This window comes from Topomyia yanbarensis, chromosome 3, assembly GCF_030247195.1.
Source record: "Topomyia yanbarensis strain Yona2022 chromosome 3, ASM3024719v1, whole genome shotgun sequence".
In the NCBI taxonomy this organism is placed as follows: Eukaryota; Metazoa; Arthropoda; class Insecta; order Diptera; family Culicidae; genus Topomyia; species Topomyia yanbarensis.
This window is the reverse complement of record NC_080672.1, coordinates 205,075,764-205,095,102: the sequence shown is the minus strand read 5'-3', so window position 1 is coordinate 205,095,102 and position 19,339 is coordinate 205,075,764. Positions and strand designations below refer to the sequence as shown.

Here is a 19,339-nt window from a genome sequence, read left to right as displayed (position 1 = left end):
AGACAAACGTAGACTTTTGCTAGACCCCACTGTCCCATCTGTGTTTAAGACTACGTGGTTTATTAACTGCCCCTAACCAAAAAAAAAAATAAGAGTCCACGTGGACAATTTCGAAACCCCTACCCCCTTTTCGTGGATGAGTGTAGACTGTTGTAGTCACTACCCACCCCCTTAAATTGTCAACGTGGTAAACGGATGGCCTCTTATAGGATTTATTTTGTCAATGTTTCCGCATGGAACGTTAACACCTCTTTCTTCTTCTTGAAATATATGGTCTATCAAGGTTGAAAAAACGTACAATAAATGCGTTGGAAACACGTGACTTTTAGTTGATAAAATTAAAATAATAATAGTTATTTTTATGCAGCTTCATAAGTAAAAACTCGAATATTCAAAAGCAACATATTTGGATACAGTTCCTTCCCTTCAAGCTCATACATTTTTATTTCCTATCAGTCAAATTAGTATTTACATAAGCTAATTAAAAACTATACTATATGAAAGGTCAAGCGAGAACAAGCGGACAATCAATTCAAGATATATCTTAATATTAAATATTTACATGGGATTTCAAATATTCTTTCGATCTCCGCTTTGATTTTCAGATGGTAATTGGTGAAAAGGGAGACGTTTTCTTTCTTCATTTAATGCCAACCTTTGTAAAAAAGAAAACTAAAAGCATATAATCGAGATCTATGCCTAAGCGAAATCGAAGCAAGCGGCTCATTTAAAAAATTTTGAGTTAGACGTACTCCGATCATGAACCTAAAAATTTACAATGCACAATATATCAAAAACCCTGTTCGTCTATTTGTATGACGCTCTAAAATTCTTGACTTACGATTTTTACTCCGCTGTTCAATTTTTGTTCAGCTAAGAATATCAACGAAATTATTGAAATTATGATTTTACATTTCAACCTGCCGCCATTTATATTTTTTTTTTGATTATCATACTTATTAAATTAAAGTTGAAACGTATTCGTTTGCACTAAACGAAAGAGATCTCTTTAGAAAAACTGAAAATAATTTAAAAATCCTATAAGATCCTAAATGTGCGGTGGACTGCACGGGCCAACAGTTTGTCGGGATTGCAGGCCTGTACTCCACCGAGTGTTACATAAACTAGCATCGGAAAGTACCGATATTCGTTTTTCTAATAACGTCTCTTTGGTACTGGCCGCAGGAGCAGTCGATGAGGTAGAAGAAGCAGGAACTCCTATAGGTCCGACTGATGGCAATTGTGACGACTGTCCCACAATCATCTGAGACGTACGATGTATCACCATCGGATCGGTATTTAGTTGCTTCTGTGATCTGGCACGTTGTAAAGTAGTCGGAATAGCTGTCGCATGATAACACTGTTCACTACTGCTTGAATTTGTCTCTCCAAACGCACCGGTAATACCACTATATAAATTGCTGTTCATCAGGCAACCCTCGTCCAAGCTCGCTGAAGTAGCCATATTATTCACACTTTTGTCCCATGTATTTTTAATCATATGATGGGATGTATCGAGATTAGTAAGGGCGCTATTGCTGCTTCTTTTCGATGACATCGAGTTTTGATGGTGATGCGTCATATGTGAGGCGTTTTGTTCATTTTGTTTGCGTGCTTCAGCATCGTCTTTTTCCTGCTCCCTGCGCCGTTTACGTTTCATACAAATCACGACAGCAGTCGCTATGAACGCGGCCAAAGGCGTAGCCACGGAAAAAATAGCAATCAACACAATCTGACTACTACTGAGCCCGTCACTTCTTCCGCTTTGTGCTTCATGATGTACACTGGCAATATGTGCTGATATGCTTCCAGCTGCTGAGTCCCAGTTGGCCGACAGGGCTTCTTCTTCACAGGTTGCCCCACGGAATCCACCCGCACAAACGCATTGAAAACTATTAACTCTATTAACGCATGTGCCACCATTTTTGCATGGCGATGAACTGCACTCATCCACGTCAACACTACAATCTTTACCGGTAAAACCTGCCCGACACCTGCAACTGTAGTCATTATTCAAGTTTGTACATGTTCCTCCATTTGCGCAAGGCTTTGTTAAGCATAGATCTACTTTGTTTTCACATAGCGAACCAATAAAACCTGGAACGCATTGACATCGAAATTGATTTATCATGTCCACACACGATCCTCCGTTGAGACAAGGAATACCTAGACAGTCGTCGATATTTATTTCACACCGTATACCATTGTATCCACTGGAACATTGACATTTAAATGTGTCGCCTTTATTGGAGCATAAACCCCCGTTTTCACAAGGATTCGGATTGCATTCGTCGACATGTATTTCGCAGGTGGTTCCATTATAACTTACTGGGCATTCACATTTAAACCCTATATTGGTATCCCTGCAAATTCCATGCATGCATGGTTTCTCCGCACATGTTATTGTATCCTTTTCACAGTGTGCCCCAATCCAACCTTTGGGGCAATCGCATCTGTAACCACCATTAGGTTTCTGGTCATGACACACACCTCCGTTCAGGCAAGGAGTTGCTGCACAATCACTGATCCGAACTTCACAATCAGTTCCCGTGTAACCTGGAGGGCATTGACATGTGTATGAACCCTGACCGGTATTGAAACAGGTGCCACCATTTTGGCACGGTTTGTGGTTCGTACAAAAGTTCAAGTCCTGGTTGCAAAATAAACCTCCCCATCCTTCGTTGCAGAGGCACTCCCAAGGTTTTTTGCAAGTTCCATGCATACAACCAGGATACGGCTCACACTCATCACACAGAACTCCTTTCCAGCCGGATTGACATCTGCAATGAAGAAAAAATACAATAAAGTCAGTAAATATATTTCAGGTGTTTTAAGCCAAGGAAACATTGATGGCCATTGAAGCACCCTTTAAACATATAAAAAGTTATTTTGTCTGAATGTGAGTAAAAATACCTTTGAATAAAGAAATGACAATGTAAGTTTTTCAAAATAATTCAAAAAATCCCATTAGAATATCGATAAAATTGAAGAACATATAAAAAGTTATTTTGTCTGAATGTGAGTAAAAATACCTTTGAATAAAGAAATGACAATGTAAGTTTTTCAAAATAATTCAAAAAATCCCATTAGAATATCGATAAAATTGAAGAAGTTGCTCTACGATGCAATTTGTTCCATTCGTTGTAAGATATCGGTGCCACAAAATAAAGTTCAAATATATAGTTGCTTGTTTTTCATTTGATTCATCCGTAGTATTAATTTTACTTGCGATTAGTTCCATTATGTTGCAGTTATTATGCACACTACGTATTCATCATAAATCACTTTTCAAGAAAACATTTTCTATCCGGGGTAGAATGAGCGGTTCTATCACATTCACCCGAATGTCATTCGCCTTAAAAGTCATTTACCCGATTGACGTTCACCCGAAAGCTCTTTACACATACATGCTACATCATCGCTTCCCTGTGCAGTGGAAATTTTCGTTTGGGATCATCCATATATGACGTAGCATTATATGGAGGAGGGGGAGTTTTGTATTTTGTAATGATGTGTGACGACAGGGAGTAGAGGTTCATGTCATGCTACGTAGCTTTTTAAAAGGGAAAAACTAACATCGCCTTTTATTTCTTTTTTTAATTTTGCGGGGCCAAGAGGGGGGGGGGGGTACAGTTTTCGTCAAGATACTTAATTACCAGGGGGTATTTAGAGGTTTGTGACGAAATCCTACGATGGGGAGGGGGTGTTAAAAATCACTCAAAAAATGTCATTTATGGATGGTCCCTTTCTTTTATTTTCGCTTTCTGTCTCTGGAACTCATGTAAGCGAACAGTACTTTAGAAACCTGTTCACTTGGTTTATCAGTGTTACTTTGCATGTTGCTTAGACCCGTTTACCGAATGTTCATGGGTGTTCGCTGTTCAATCATGTTATTACTGAGATATAAAAAGGGGGAGGGAGAGAAAATTTAATTGTTTATTTGGAAAAAAGTTCCCTAATGCAGAAATTTTGATAGAAAATTTCAAAATATTTATTTATTTAAGCGTTAAGGAACGAGGAATACTCCTATACTAATAAGTTTTTGAGTTTTAGAATTTTAGTTCATATGGTGGACTTTCATCGTGATCATAGCAAATCTGTTAAAAATGTTTTGAGGAAAAAGCTATACCAATTATCAATAAGTTTTATAAACCTACCTTTGTTTTTTTATTATGAAAAATGTACTATCAAAAAACTATACCTTAGATATAATAAAATCATTGCTTTATCAATCTTTATCAATTCAAATTTTTGTCACTTTTTTCTTGTAAAAAAGGTATGTTACCTTATTGGATTACGGAAAACATCTTGCGTTTAAAATGAACGCTTCGTGATCTCTCGTGATTTTATCATGTTTTGAAAATAAGAAAATAATATTCTAGTAGTGAAATGAATTTCGATCTGCTCCAGATATCGATATGCATGAAGATTTTATATATTAGAAACACGTTCTGGTCTCAACGCAATAATATTTTTGTATCTCTAAAGATGGGATTAACGTCTTTTGTCAATGTTTTATTATCTTTGTGGCAATGGTACCCAAATTGCCAAGAGAAGATACCAGTATTCAAATATCTGCATTTTCTCAGATGGTCAAGCAGCACTAAATGCTCTAAGGGCTCCTACATGTCGTTCAAAGCTAGTATGGGTGTGCATTCTTGCACTTCGATAATTGGCGGAGAAAAATCATGTCAATCTATACTGGATTCCAGGAAATTGTGGAGTTGCAGGGAATGATAAAGCCGATGAGTTAACAAGAAGAGGGTCTTCCACTAATTTTATCGGACCAGAACCATTCTGTGGATTCTCATCGAGTGCCCTCAAAATGGAGCTGAAGAAGTGGGAGATCACAGCTATAAACAACAATTGGAGTACCGTAACTGGACTGCGACAATTAAAGAAATTGATTTCACCTAACGATAAGAAAAGCCTGGAGTTGCTTAGATTAAGAGGGTAAAGGTGAAAAAACACTTTTTGCGATTTTTTTAGAACTTTGCGTGAAGCGAATTGATCAAAACTTTTGTACATTATAATGTATCATTTCAATAACAATAACGCCATAAAAATTCATACATAGTAGGCATTTGTTGTGGAGCGTGTTTGTGTGCTATTGAATGGGGATTATTTGCCCGCCAGATGACGCTTCGGAGCAAGTTGTGTTTTCTTCCTATTTCGTTGAAAGGCATAGCAACACGCGCGATGGGTATTACCTAGCTAGTTTTAAATATATTTTTTATTTTTGACGAAAAATTCCGCCTTTTAATGAGTAAACACCCCCTTAATCAAAGAAATAGCTTAAAAACTCAAAGTAGGGGTTAGGTATTTTTTACCTAGAATGTGTTTGAAAGAAATCGGTTAAGTAGTTTTTGAATGGCAAGTAACACCGCAAATCATGTTTTTTCCAGAGACGCTCTACCAAAGCTTCGTCACCGAGTCGTTTGTCGATATTTTGCATAGAAAAATTACAGCATGTTATTGAAATGGTGCACTATAATGTACAACAGTATTGACAGTATTCGCTTCACGAAATGTTCTAAAAAATTTTGCAAAAAAAGTGTTTTTCATGCTGAAACCCTTACCCCAACGCCCCCACCCCTAAAAAAAAAAAGAATTATACATCATGACAGAACTGCTTACCGGAAACTGTCCGAGTAAATATCATCTTATGAAGATTGGTAAAATTACAAACGATTCATGCGGATCGGAAAGTGAAACATCACAGCATTTGCTCTGCGAATGCAGTGTACTTATGAAACGCAGAATTATAGTCCTGGATAAAGCAACACGAAACCTTTAGATATTTGGACTGCAAATGCCAAACAGGTAATAAACTTCATCCGAAGTGCCCAGCTGGGAAGAGTGTGTATCTCAATAAACACAATCATTCATCAATAGTAATATGTCGTAGTTGATCCAAATGTTTTTTTTTTCAATTTGTTTATTTGATAAGGCACGTATGCGTTAGCTTAAAGGTGCCATTTTTTCATTGTTTTACATTTTGAATTTCTTAAAACTAGGGGGATACACATTTCAATATTATTTTGTTTTATATAATAAAACTAAAAAAAACTACAGCTAACTTATACATATAAAAGAGGGTAGATCCAAATGTTGGTCGCAGTGGTCCGTTTTCAGCAAAAAAAAACTAAATTGCCAAAAACAATTTACGATAATTAATGAGTATTTTATAGGGAAATAAAATACAATACGTTGTTTTTGCTATGACCATCTACTGTTGTTTTGATGGGTTGTTTGCAGATTTATAAATTGTATACATAATTTGCGATAGGTTGTTGGTTTAAACGAGAGTGCATTATAAAGAATTTTTGGTAATGCTTGAGGAAATTGAATAAAAATAACATAGCACGTAACATCTAGTCAATTCACTCGCGAACGCTCGACAATTACATACGACTACAATATTTCGAAAAATATTATTAAGCGTGAATCTTCTGTAAAGGGCTTAGGAGTTATTCTAGATCCCAAACTAAATTTTAAGGATCATATGGAATACGTCATTTCAAAGGCCTCCAAGCTCCTTGGATTCATTTTTCGAGTTACTAAAAACTTCAGCGATATACATTGCTTGAAAGCACTTTATTGTGCTCTGGTTCGCTCTACTCTCGAATATGCAGCAGTGGTTTGGTCACCTCATTACCAAATCGATGTCCAGCGCATTGAAGCTATTCAGCGAAAGTTTGTTCACTTTGCTCTTCGTAAGCTACCATGGAGGGACCCGCTAAACCTACCGTGTTACCAAGACCGTTGTCAACTTATCGACCTCGATTTGCTGTCTGTTCGTCGAGACGTTGCTAAGGCAGTTTTCATTGCTGATCTGCTTCAATCAAGAATCGATTGTTCTGATCTTCTGCAACTTGTGGATTTTGACATTCATCGTCGTATTCTTAGATTTTATTCATTTTTAAGAATCCCTCGAGCCAGAACTAATTACGGCTATAATCAGCCATTCATTAGCATGTGCCGTCTATTCAATCGTTGCTCCAATGTTTTCGATTTTCACCTGTCACGTAGTGCTGTAAAACAATTATTTCTAAACTCCCTGTCTCGATAGTCATAGCTCTAGTACTTGTCCTTAGATATAAATGAGGTTCTGTTAATGTTAATTGTATAGTATCAGTCAATGAAATGTATCATTTGGAAATGTGTAATCTGTTGATACAAAAGATGAGGAGGTTTTATGCCGCCTGGAGAGCGAGATTGGAAGGTTGCAAGAATTTCAGCTCCAGGAGGCTTTTCACTACTCCAAATAAACAAATAAACATAATGCTAGCCAATCTAGTCAACTTACACGAAACAATATTTCGTATCAGTTAACGATCAATGGAATTCGTATAGATTGAAATTCATCCCTTTACTTCATTCATAAGAAAGATATAAGTAACAAAAGTGGCTTGTTAATTAGCGAATACACGTGTTTAAACGAAATGGTAACTTGAACGAGCAACTCATTCGAGATAATATGTGAAACAAAGATGCTAACCAACGGTTTCAAATGGGTAGAGTTTAGATAAGAATATACTGAAAATGGGTTCACCACTCCATGTGTACAACTGATTTAACTCTCATCTCAATATAAATAACAGAGCAATCATACAATAGAAAAATAAATATAAACCATTAACTGTAAATTATACAAAATAATGCGAAAAGATTACAGCAACATTGCACAGCAGTGAACTAAGTAGATGATAAATTAAACCATTCCTCAAATTCACACGACTTGGAGACCATTCATAAATTACGAAACGCAAAAATTGACCAAAATTTACGCCCTCTCCCCCCAGAAGCATGTTCCAGTTCTGGGATAGGAGAGCCCGGTGCTAGTTGGCGGTTGGGGTAAGTCCCTTTTTCTCTGTTTCTATTAGACATATAGCGCTGTCTTTTCTTGTGTACCTCAAGTTATGTGAAACCCGTTATCCAATTGTTGCAAAACGATTTGTTTGGTGAAAGTTGTGGGTGATATTGTGTTTTCAAGCATACCAAGTAAATTTTCAAAATTTTAAATACTTTGCGTTATTTAGGGCGATTTTCAATCTATTTCCCGAATGATTATATATTTTCGATAGCGCGTGAAAAAAGCTTTCAGTACTTGTTTCAGTATCTTTATAGATATTACTTCTATCCACAAACAAAAGTTATTTTTACATAGTTTTTAATAAAATATGCGGTTGGGGTAAGCTAACCGTGCTGCACGCGGGGCAATTTGGCGGTACTATTTACAGTGCAAAAAAAATCATCAAAAAAATTTATTTCTGGAATTCACTCCAAAGTAAGAAAATCTTTTTCTTGTGTATCTCGCCAATGTAGGAGACATTTTTTTCGGCCAATTGCATAAAGAATTTCGAAAATTTGCAGTACGCGTCAAAGTCAAAATGCCGGGGTAGTGAAACTGAAATATAATAGCAAATGTCGATTAATATACAGTTTTCTCGAATAGACATTCAGCACGTTCCAAAAGGACCCTTGAAGTAATTGAATCTCCATTTGACTGCTTAGTTTTTGGCGTATGCTCACATACCGCCAACTTACCCCGGGGCCGGAGTAAGTTGGCGGGTTTTCCGCGTCATATATTTTGGTATCTAAAAATGGAGACAATGCATCAAACACTTTATAAAAAATTAGAGATGTTGCCAACAGTCTGCTCTTTCATGTGTAACCCGTCAGGGAAACAATTTAGCACTGGGTGGAAATATACCCTTATTTGTGTATACACTCCGTAGATTGTATTTGTTTACTTAAAGTTATGCTCACCGCTGTTCGATACCGTTCACATATAGTTTGTAAATTTTTATATAGTTTCGCGTTTGTGAACGGTTTTGTTTGTGCAGATAGGTGTAGTAAATTTTGTTTGACAATTGTAAATAATTAACATAGGGCTTAGGTAGGCCACCGCTCTCCTACTGCTGAAATAAGTGTACTGGCTATGCTGCGCATAGGTGATGACAGCTATGCGGCGGGACGTTTTTTTTGTGTTGGTGTTTTCGGTCGAGTGCGAAAGGCGGCCATCGTGATACGTCAGAAAGTGACGGACCACGGTGGCAATCAGACGTCCAGAAAATTGCTGTGGTTTTTTTTCGGAACAGTTTCGCGCCCCTGTTAAATAGTTTAGTGCGCGCGTGCGATAGTAAAAAGTCCTGTCGGAAAGTGCCGGCCCGTGGTCCGGGTACTCAGTAGAGTGATGCTGGATCACCGAAGTGGGACAGCTAAGTTCAAAGGAGTTTTCGCTTCCCCGGCTAATCGTTAAAGATCCTGAGCATCCGCCCCTCTCGCTGTAGAGGATAAGCCGAACGAGCCTTGCTCTCCTCTACAGCTAACAGCCAAGGAGAGGGAAGCAGGTAGGACAACGGCTCCGCCTGGGAAGAACACTGTGGTGTCTTCCGGATTCCTTGCTAGGAGCAAGCGAATCCGACGATATTTCGTCACCGTCGCTAGGGAGGTTCCAACAAAGGAGCAAAGCTCACCTCCCTAGCTAATTGTTAAAGACAGCTGCCAAAGCAGCCGAAGGAGAACGCGGCCGTTGTTGACCCGGCCGGTCGGAAGGTACCGCTCGTCGCCAGTAGCAGCAGATCGAGCATCAGCGCGCAGATAAGTGAAGGGAGAGTAGGAGGACAATAAACACGTTAAAAAATTTAGTTTATTTGTTTTTACCCTTTTTGTTTGTTTTGATACGAAAATCCGAAATTCCGGTAGAAGCACCTAGGCCGCCCTGAAAAGAAGGGTCCGCCGGGCAAACAAGAACCCGTGTAGCGGGCAAACCCCTACTTACATTTGGCGCACAGCACAAAACACACTGAAGAAACCTGTTTTAATCCACCTAGAGGTGCAATTGTACCTTTCTCATTTCTCCAAACTATGATTTAATAGCTGGTTCGTACAATATAACATTATGGAAATGTCTTTCATTCTTATTACACTTGATAAGTATATATAAGAGCACCTTTTTGCATTCATCGCGGTATCGGTTAGAATCGGAGTTTTCTATGTGATCGCACTCCACAACCCGTAACTCCGGAGCCGGAAGTCGGATGGAGATGGAATTTAATATCAGTTTCCTTTCATTTGAGACTAAGTTGATCAAATCGGTCTAGCCATCTCCGAGAAACCGATGTGACTGTTATTCTGAATTTAGATACTTCCGCCGGGGCTTCCGGAACCGATGATGGTGGCCAATGTGGCCAAATAGACTTTGAATGGATGTTAGTGACCAAATACTACAAATCGAGGTAGTTGTGGTCATATTTTGGAAAAATTTTCACCTTTATACATTCATTGCAGAATTTATTAAAATCGACATTTTCTGCGTGTTCGTACTCATAACCCTGTAATTCCGGAACCGGAAGTCGGATCCATTATAAATTCAATAGCAGCCTATGGGAACGTTGCACCTTTCATTTGAGACTAAGTTTGTCAAAATCGGTTCAGCCATCTCTGAGAAAAATGAGTGACATTTTTGGTCACATACACACACAGACGCACATACACACATACATACATACACACATACATACACACACAGACATTTGCCGAACTCGACGAACTGAATCGAATGGTATATGTCACTCGGCCCTCCGGGCCTCCGTTAAAAAGTCGGTTTTCAGAGCAATTGCAATACCTTTCTATTGAGAAAGGCAAAAATATTTTCCTATTTTGGAAAATATTTTTTTCTTCCGGAGTGTGGGGTGCTTCTACTAAAACGAGAATTTTCGTAGAACAGTGGTGAGGTTTCTTCCGCAATATTGTTCCGCTGTCGTATTATTGTTTATTTACATTTTTGGTATTGTTTTTTGAGTTTTGCATTTTCCTTTTTTGTCCGAATTTGTGGATTGCGTTGTTTGTGTTTGGTCTGTCGGACGAGTTGTTTGAAGGTTATTGTCATTCATTTGGTTGCGGTGGCCAATCGCCTTGAATTTTCAATCCGGTTTGAGACATTTTTGGAGCAGCTTGATTTCCTGAAATTTTAAGGGAATCGTTAGTGGGTGAAAAATTGAAATTTTACCGTACCAGTACTTACATGCTTTGTGTCTTGGTGATTTCTTCCAATATAGCGCGAGTTACTATGGCGTTGGAGAAATTCAACCAAGTGTGTGTGTTCATGCGCGTCGATCATTTGCATTTCGATGAGCTGGATTTGGAGTTGCTATCTCGAAGCATTGTTATCTCTCCCGATTCGGATCTTTCGGGTGTCCAGCGACAGCGGCGTCTTCGGGGAATTTTGTCGCATGAGCGGTCGACTCGGAGGGAATTAGTCCGTACTTTTCGCGGTGACGTGGGTGAAGAAAAGGAGATCTGCCTTGGTAAATTGCTTACAATCAAGGAAGATCTCCAGTACAGATGCCCAAACAAGGAGATTCGCCGAACACGGTTGCTTCATTTGGGGTCTCGGCTCCAGGTTATCCGAAATTATGCGGCAGGGGAGGTCAATCAGGAAATTTGAGGGTTGTTGGAGGAAGTTCTGGCAGTTTATGACAATCATTTCAGTGACGAACAGGCAGTGCCTCCTCCCGACAACCAACAAGGGGAGGATGGAGAAATTTAAGGAGATTTGTTGAGTACAGACGTACCTGCAATTCCACAGGGATCCAATCCTTTCGGTAACGAAGGATCTCTTTCCAAACAGCTCGTAGGAGACGATCTGTTGCGTGCAGTGATGTACCGTTGGGAAGAATCTTCCCAATCTTCCCGGGTTTTTATTTTTGGGTTTTAACGGGGTTTTTTCCCAAATCATTTTAACCCGGACGAAATATGAGTTTTTTCGTTTTATCGAATGTATGATGTTCATTTAAGGTTTTTTAACCTTTCGACAGTCGCGCTAGTGCACTGAGTGCACGCTGCTCTGAAAATCTAGCGAAATCGTCTTAGGGCACCAGCAGTGGGCCCGTTCAGTGGGCCATAAGCGCAACTTCCAGAGGATTAAAGAATCTTGCATTTACATTTGAGAGACCGAAAATAAAAGTCGCAAGGATAAAACATAATTTGTAGAACCCACTCCAGATATCTTAGCATGTAAAAATCGAATATAAACATCAAGCGTAAAAATCGTACAGAGATCCTTGAGCATGAGAATCGCTTCGAATATTCTCACCCGAAAAAGTCGGCAAGTATGAACCTCCAGTATAATTTGCTCTCAGGAAATTCCGTACAACTTTACATTCAAGATTAAAAGTTGGATAAAGAAAAGCCCTTTGTAAGAACCGGATATACTTTTTACGGTTTTTATTCTATAGGACATAATCGAAAAGCTCCTGTCCGATTTTGAAACTTTAAGTTCAAATCCAATTTTCACCTTCTAGTATATTTATAACGGATTTACGAAGCAATTTCTGTTCCTGCGACTTTGATTTCGGTCCATTCCATATTCCAATAACTCATATCATACTGGGAACAATAGTCATTGTTACTCTGACTAGTGAAAATTAGAATAGTCGTGTGATACCAAAACTACTTTTATTCTGCTTGTTACTCATTTTAGAGGTTGCTATACTTTTAGCGAAATAAGGTAGGTATTCACACAAAATTTAGAAAATAAGAAAATGTGACTAACATAGTCGAAATAAAAAAGGAAAAAAGAAAAAGAAACTGATGGGAATCCATCAGTAGCGGTGGGTAGCCGCTGTGGACACAGCCATTAACTTACACAATGTAGCAAACCCGCTACGACTGTAAGCACAGTGACAATAGTCTAATAAAAATATATCCCGGCATGCGTAAGGCAAACAGAGATGAACAGCAGCAATCATCATTAAGATTGATGCTAATCGTCGACAGGTTTTCAGTGGTGATCTTGCGTGGCTTAATTTTTGTCGGTTGCCACGGTAAAGATAGATACATCTAGCTGTATCAGGACACATGTTAGTGAACTCGGGTGATTCACAGTTATTCTGCCTAAGCTCGACCCTCATTAGCATATTAAGCCTGTTCTAATGACCCTGCCACTCCAGTTTTCCGATCTGTTTACTTCATATCCTTGCTCTCACTTGAGTGCTATGGCTCTAAGTGTCATAACTTTCCCTACCCAGTAATCTCTAGCTAATTGAATGTCGTTAAAATGTAAAAAAGAAAATGTGACTAACATAGTCGAAATAAAAAAGGAAATTAGAAAATACCTATTTAGTTCGGTGAAAAGTAAAAATAATATGCAAACACCTATTTTAATCCACCTAGCGGTGCAATTGTGCCTTTCTCAATCATGAATCACGAGAATGTGTGCGTTGTTTATATTCATTAAAAACTTTTAAATGCATATATTACATTTTATTATTATACATCACATGACAACTATATACAGGAAAATATCATTATTCGAGTTCTAAAATTTTGAAAAAGAAAAAACAGCCACGGTAATATTGAACTGAAAAAAACCGATTTAATCCACCTAGCAGTGAGATGAGACATTTCTTACACATTTCTCTATTGGATTAGTTTGCAGAACTCACGAGAAGTAAGCACACAACTAGAGGTGGGATGAAAACAGTTTCTAGTCTTGCACGAATACAATCTCGAATAAACTGAAAAAAATATAGAAATCAACAAAACGACCGAAATAAAAAAGTAAAGCAAAAAATGAAATAATAGGTTTTTAAATTCATAAAATGAGTAAAAAAAATTAATGTGAATCAAAATTATAATATATACGAATCAAATTAGATTAGGTTATTAAATAAAAATTAAGATTATATTTAGAAATAGTTATAAGATTAATAGAATAAATTGACTCATACTAACAAATTGAATGGAATAAAACGAATGACTGAACATTAAATGCATAAAATTAAAAATATGAATAAAATGCATCAAATGAATCAATTGAATCAAATGAATTAAAAGAATCAAATGAATCAAATGAATCAAATGAATTAAATGAATCAAATGAATCAAATGAATCAAATGAATCAAATGAATCAAATGAATCAAATGAATCAAATGAATCAAATGAATCAAATGAATCAAATGAATCAAATGAATCAAATGAATCAAATGAATCAAATGAATCAAATGAATCAAATGAATCACATGAATCACATGAATCACATGAATCACATGAATCACATGAATCAAATAAATCAAATCAAATAAATCAGATAAATCAAATTGATCGAATGAATTAAATGAATCAAATTGATTTAATTCATCCAGTTAATACAATGAATCAAATTAATGAAATGGATCAAATGAATAAAAAGAATGGATGAACAAAATGAATAAAGTAAAAAATAAATGAAATGCATAAATAAAACAAACGAATCAAATAAACAAAATGAGCTGAAGTGATAAAATGAATAAAAAGAAGAAAATGAGCAGAATCAAATGCATTGATTAAAATGAAAAATTGAACAATGGTAAAAGGTTATAAATTAATATAAAGAAATAAATTGAATCAAATAAATTATTTGGATGGAATGATTAAAACTGAAAAAGTAGTCAGATTATTAAAATGAAGAAACTGGACAAAATGAATAAACTGGAAAAAATGAATAAAATGCATACAATGAAAACAATGAATAAAATAAGTTAAATGAATGATATGAGTAAAATGCACAAAAAGAGTAAACTGATCAGAGTGAATCCAAAGAATGAAACGAATAAAATAAGTAAAATGAACACAGATGAACAAAACGAATAAAAAGATGCTGAATGAAATAATTAATTAAAATGAAATGGTCATATATTTGAAGCTAAAAACATTTTTAAATAAAGAAGATGAATAAACCGGATTGTACGAATTTGAGAACCATTGCATCAGAAAGTTTTGAAATGTTTTTGAAAATCCTATCTTCTGAGGAAAGGCTAATAAATATGCAATGGACTTTCTAGGGCTTCCATCTTTTTTTGGTTTTATTCTTTTTGTTTACATTCGTCTTTACTTGACGGCGTCATTTTAAGATTATCTGGTGTTTCTACTTTATTGTTGTACCTTAATTAGTTATCAGAAACCTGGAATGTTCAATTTGCTTTGGAATTCGAAGTTTACTTTTTGGTCACATATTCCCGAAAAAGATTTATGCACAGAATAGAATTTACAGGTCCAGTATTTTAACGCACAATTGAATATAGTAAAGTGAGACAAGGTCACATGTGTTTTCAAGTCCCTTGAGCAAAGAACGACAGGGAGAATGCGATTCGTGAATGAGACAGGTAGATATTTCAAAGTTTTTATTTGCATTGAAGTAAATAGTGTGAAATGTCTAGGCTATGTCGATAGCATAAAAGCCGTGCATTTAGTTGATTGCAATGCAGTCTCTTTCCATTCATCCTTATAGCTTTCATATTGTTTCGTTCGGAATTCTCGTGCAGGAAATATGGATAAATAAGTCCTATACAGACCAATACTGTGAAAAAAAAATGTTTCAAACTACTCAGTATATCCACATAAGGACGACGATAAGTTAGAAGACACATTGTAGTTGCATCCCCCATCGAGAGTGGGTACTTTGGGAGACTTCTTTTCCTGGATCTAATTTGTGGATATTTTTGGTCTTTGATCCGTTATTTTTCATGAAAGTTCATACCAATACAACGAATGTGCAGCTGATACAACTCATGGTTCATTCGCCTGCGCCACGTTCCGTGTTCCATCTGCACGCCACCATAGATGGTACGCAAAACCTTTCGTTCGAAAACTCCAAGGGCGCGTTGGTCGTCCACGAGCATAGTCCAGGTCTCGTGGCCGTAGAGGCCCACCGATCTGATCAGCGTCTTGAAATGCGGCGGCGAATTTTGTTCGACCGGAGCGTCCTCTGGAGTCCAAAGTATGCACGATTTCCCGCTAATATCCGTCTCTGAATTTCTCTGATGTTATCATTGTCGTCGGTTGCCAGTGAGCCCAAATACATGAATTCGTCGACCATCTCGATTTCGTCACCGTCAATCCGAACTCGGGATGGGAGGTTCACATTATCGTCTCTAGAACCTCTTCTTCTCATGTATTTTGTCTTCGAAATCCTACTGGCTTCAGCTTTCAGTCTTTTAGCATATATTTCATTCAAAATTCAATAGAGATACGAATAGTTTAAATGTCGCACGTGGAATGTCTCTTTTGAAAATTTCCATCGTCAAACTTTCATATTACCCAGTTAAGCCAAATATTTTTCTGATATAGCCATGAATTTCCTTAATTATAGTGTAGATACAGGCTTTGAATACAATTGAATTAAGTTGAGTTGATGTAGCAGCAGACAAAAAATAGTTTGGTTTTCTCAAACCTTCGCAATTACAATTAATAAATATTTCAGATTGGCAGAAGATCTTATCACACAACTTAGAAATAGCTAGATAGATACGATAGAAGAGAGACAGACAGAGAGAGAGAGAGAGAGAGACAGAGAGAGAGAGAGAGAGAGAGAGAGAGAGAGAGATGGGGGGCGTGTGAGGAATGGCAAATGATGGTTAATGTAGTGACATTATTTTTATAGGTATATTATTATGATATATTGATTCTTACATTCTTATCATAAAAAATGTAAGTAGTGATTTTTGCGTCATAACCAGTATAACCTAAATCTTGCAAAAGAGCTAAATTTTCGCTAGATTTTTGGGCTTCAAACAAATACTTGCTTTCGTTGACGCCACAAGTACAATTATATTAGAAATCTTTTATCTCACTACTAGGTGAATTGCTTGTTGATCTGTGTATTGATATACCATCCAACATTTACCTCATGATTGAACGCAATGCCTAATCCAAGGAATAAATACTAGAACCCACTGTTTCTTTATCAACACATTATTTTGTCTTTGAAGTGAACTTGTATATTGATTTTTGAGAAATAGTTCATTTATTATAAAGGTAATTCACAAAATGTTCTCAACATCGAATTCCTTGAATCACGTAGATGTGTTTTCATACCCCGATATTCAAAATCAGTTTAGTTTTGCCCCTAAAACACCAGTAAAGCAATACTCTGTATGAAACAATCTCATTTTTAATTAGTGGAAATTGGTAAGCGAGGACTAAAAATACAAAATGGTTAATATCTCCGCCGCTCGTGCACGGATTTAGACAATCTATAGCTTGTTAGAAAGGTATTTTTACAAGCTTTCTATTTATGCGCAGTTTCGCAGTCAATATTGCATTGTTCGAAAGTTATTTGCAAAAAACCTGCTGTGTTTTGACAAAATCGCCAATATCTCAGAAAGTAAACAACATATCGAAAATCAAAAATAATAGTGTCAAATGGCAACGTTAGGCCTTTCATTTGAAACTAATTTCATTAAGATCGGTTCAGCCATTGCAGAGATAATTACATGACATTTTGTACATACATACATACACACATACACACACACACACACACACACATACAGACATTGTCTCAATTTGTCGAGCTGAGTCGATTGGTATATGAGACTCGGCCCTCCGGGCCTCGGAAAAAGTTTTCAAAGTTTGAGCGAATCCTATACATTTCTTTTGTAAGAAATGTAAAAAGGTGCGAAATCGGCAAAGTCCCAAAAAGTCGATTTTTATAAAAAAAAAATTTCGAGATTACATAAAATCTTGACGTTTCATGCATTTTAAAGATGTTTGGCATCAAAAATACGAATTCGATTTCTGAAATTTCATGAGGTCCCCCATTTGAAAAAAAAAAATTGAGTTCCGGCTTATATGGGAATTTCATATGTGACCGGACGGTTTAGTCTATATTTCCGGAACCATATAAGCGATCCGTACGAAATTTTATAGACATCTATGGGGATATTATAGCTATCATTTGGGACTAAGTTTGTGAAAATCGGCCCAACCATTTCCGGGAAACTGATGTGAGTTCGTAAATTTTGAAAGATGGCCGCTTTTCCCGGGCACTTCCGGAACCGTTTATGGTGGTCAATGTAGTCAACGAAAGTTTGGTTGGCCGTCGGTGACCTAGAACAGCAAATTTAAGTTGTTTGAGAGACATTTTAGCGAAATTTTTACCTTTTTTGCTTTCATCGGAGTATCGGTTTGAATCACAATTTGCTATGTGATCGCACGCCACAACCTGTAACTCCGGAACCGGAAGTCGGATCGGGATGAAATTAAATAGCCATTTACGGGGACGCAATACCTTTCATTTGAGGCCAAGTTTAGTCGAATCGGTCTAGCCATCTCCGAGAAACCGATGTGACTGTTATTCTGAATTTAGATACTTCCGCCGGGGCTTCCGGAACCGAGGATGGTGGCCAATGTGGCCAAATAGACTTTGAATGGATGTTAGTGACCTAATACTACAAATCGAAGCAGTTGTGGTCATATTTTGGAAAATTTTTCACCTTTATACATTCATTGCAGAATTTATTAAAATCGACATTTTCTGCGTGTTCGTACTTATCACCCTGTAATTCCGGAACCGGAAGTCGGATCCATTAGAAATTCAATAGCAGCCTATGGAAACGTTGCACCTTTCATTTGAGACTAAGTTTGTCAAAATCGGTTCAGCCATCTCTGAGAAAAATGAGTGACATTTTTGGTCACATACACACACACATACACACACACATACATACATACACACATACATACACACACACAGACATTTGCCGAACTCGACGAACTGAATCGAATGGTATATGTCACTCGGCCCTCCGGGCCTCCGTTAAAAAGTCGGTTTTGCCTTTCTCATATAGAAAGGTTATGCAATCACTCTGAAAAACGTCAACCTAATCCCGGCCCGGAGGGCCGAGTGTCATATCCCATTCGACTCAGTTCGTCGAGATCGGAAAAAGTCTGTATGTGTGTGTGTATGTATGTATGTATGTGTGTGTATGTGTGTGTATGTGTGTGTATGTGTGTGTGTGTATGTATGTGCGTATGTGTCAAATAATGTCACTCATTTTTCTCAGAGATGGCTGGACCGATTTGCCCAAACTTAGTCTCAAATGAAAGGTGCAACCTTCCCATCGGCTGCTATTGAATTTTGGATCGATCGGAATTCTGGTTCCGGAATTACGGGTTTCAGAGTGCGGCCACACAGAAATTTCTCATATAAACTATAGGAAAAATTAAAAACTGAATTTTTATTTTTGATGCTAAATGTGTTCAAGGTGCATGAAACGTCGAGATTTGATGCAAACTCGAAAAAAAATTTGACTACGATTCACTTTTTTGGATTTTGGCACATTTTTGCCTTTCTCATATAGAAAGGTTATGCAATCACTCTGAAAAACGTCAACCTAATCCCGGCCCGGAGGGCCGAGTGTCATATCCCATTCGACTCAGTTCGTCGAGATCGGAAAAAGTCTGTATGTGTGTGTGTATGTATGTATGTGTGTGTATGTGTGTGTGTATGTGTGTGTATGTGTGTGTGTGTATGTATGTGCGTATGTGTCAAATAATGTCACTCATTTT

General features: G+C 37.3%; 1 protein-coding gene across 2 annotated transcripts in view; it reads right to left on the bottom strand.

Annotated features, from left to right (window-relative positions):
- Window positions 1-656: 656 nt before the first annotated feature.
- Window positions 657-19,339, bottom strand: part of LOC131687075 (neurogenic locus protein delta) — a 419,636-nt gene continuing 400,953 nt past the window's right edge. For both annotated transcript variants that reach the window (XM_058971118.1, XM_058971117.1), the window contains exon 6: window positions 657-2,780. In XM_058971118.1, coding sequence (XP_058827101.1) covers window positions 1,049-2,780 — 1,732 coding nt within the window. In that variant the 3' untranslated portion in view covers window positions 657-1,048. The remainder of the gene's footprint in view (window positions 2,781-19,339) is intronic.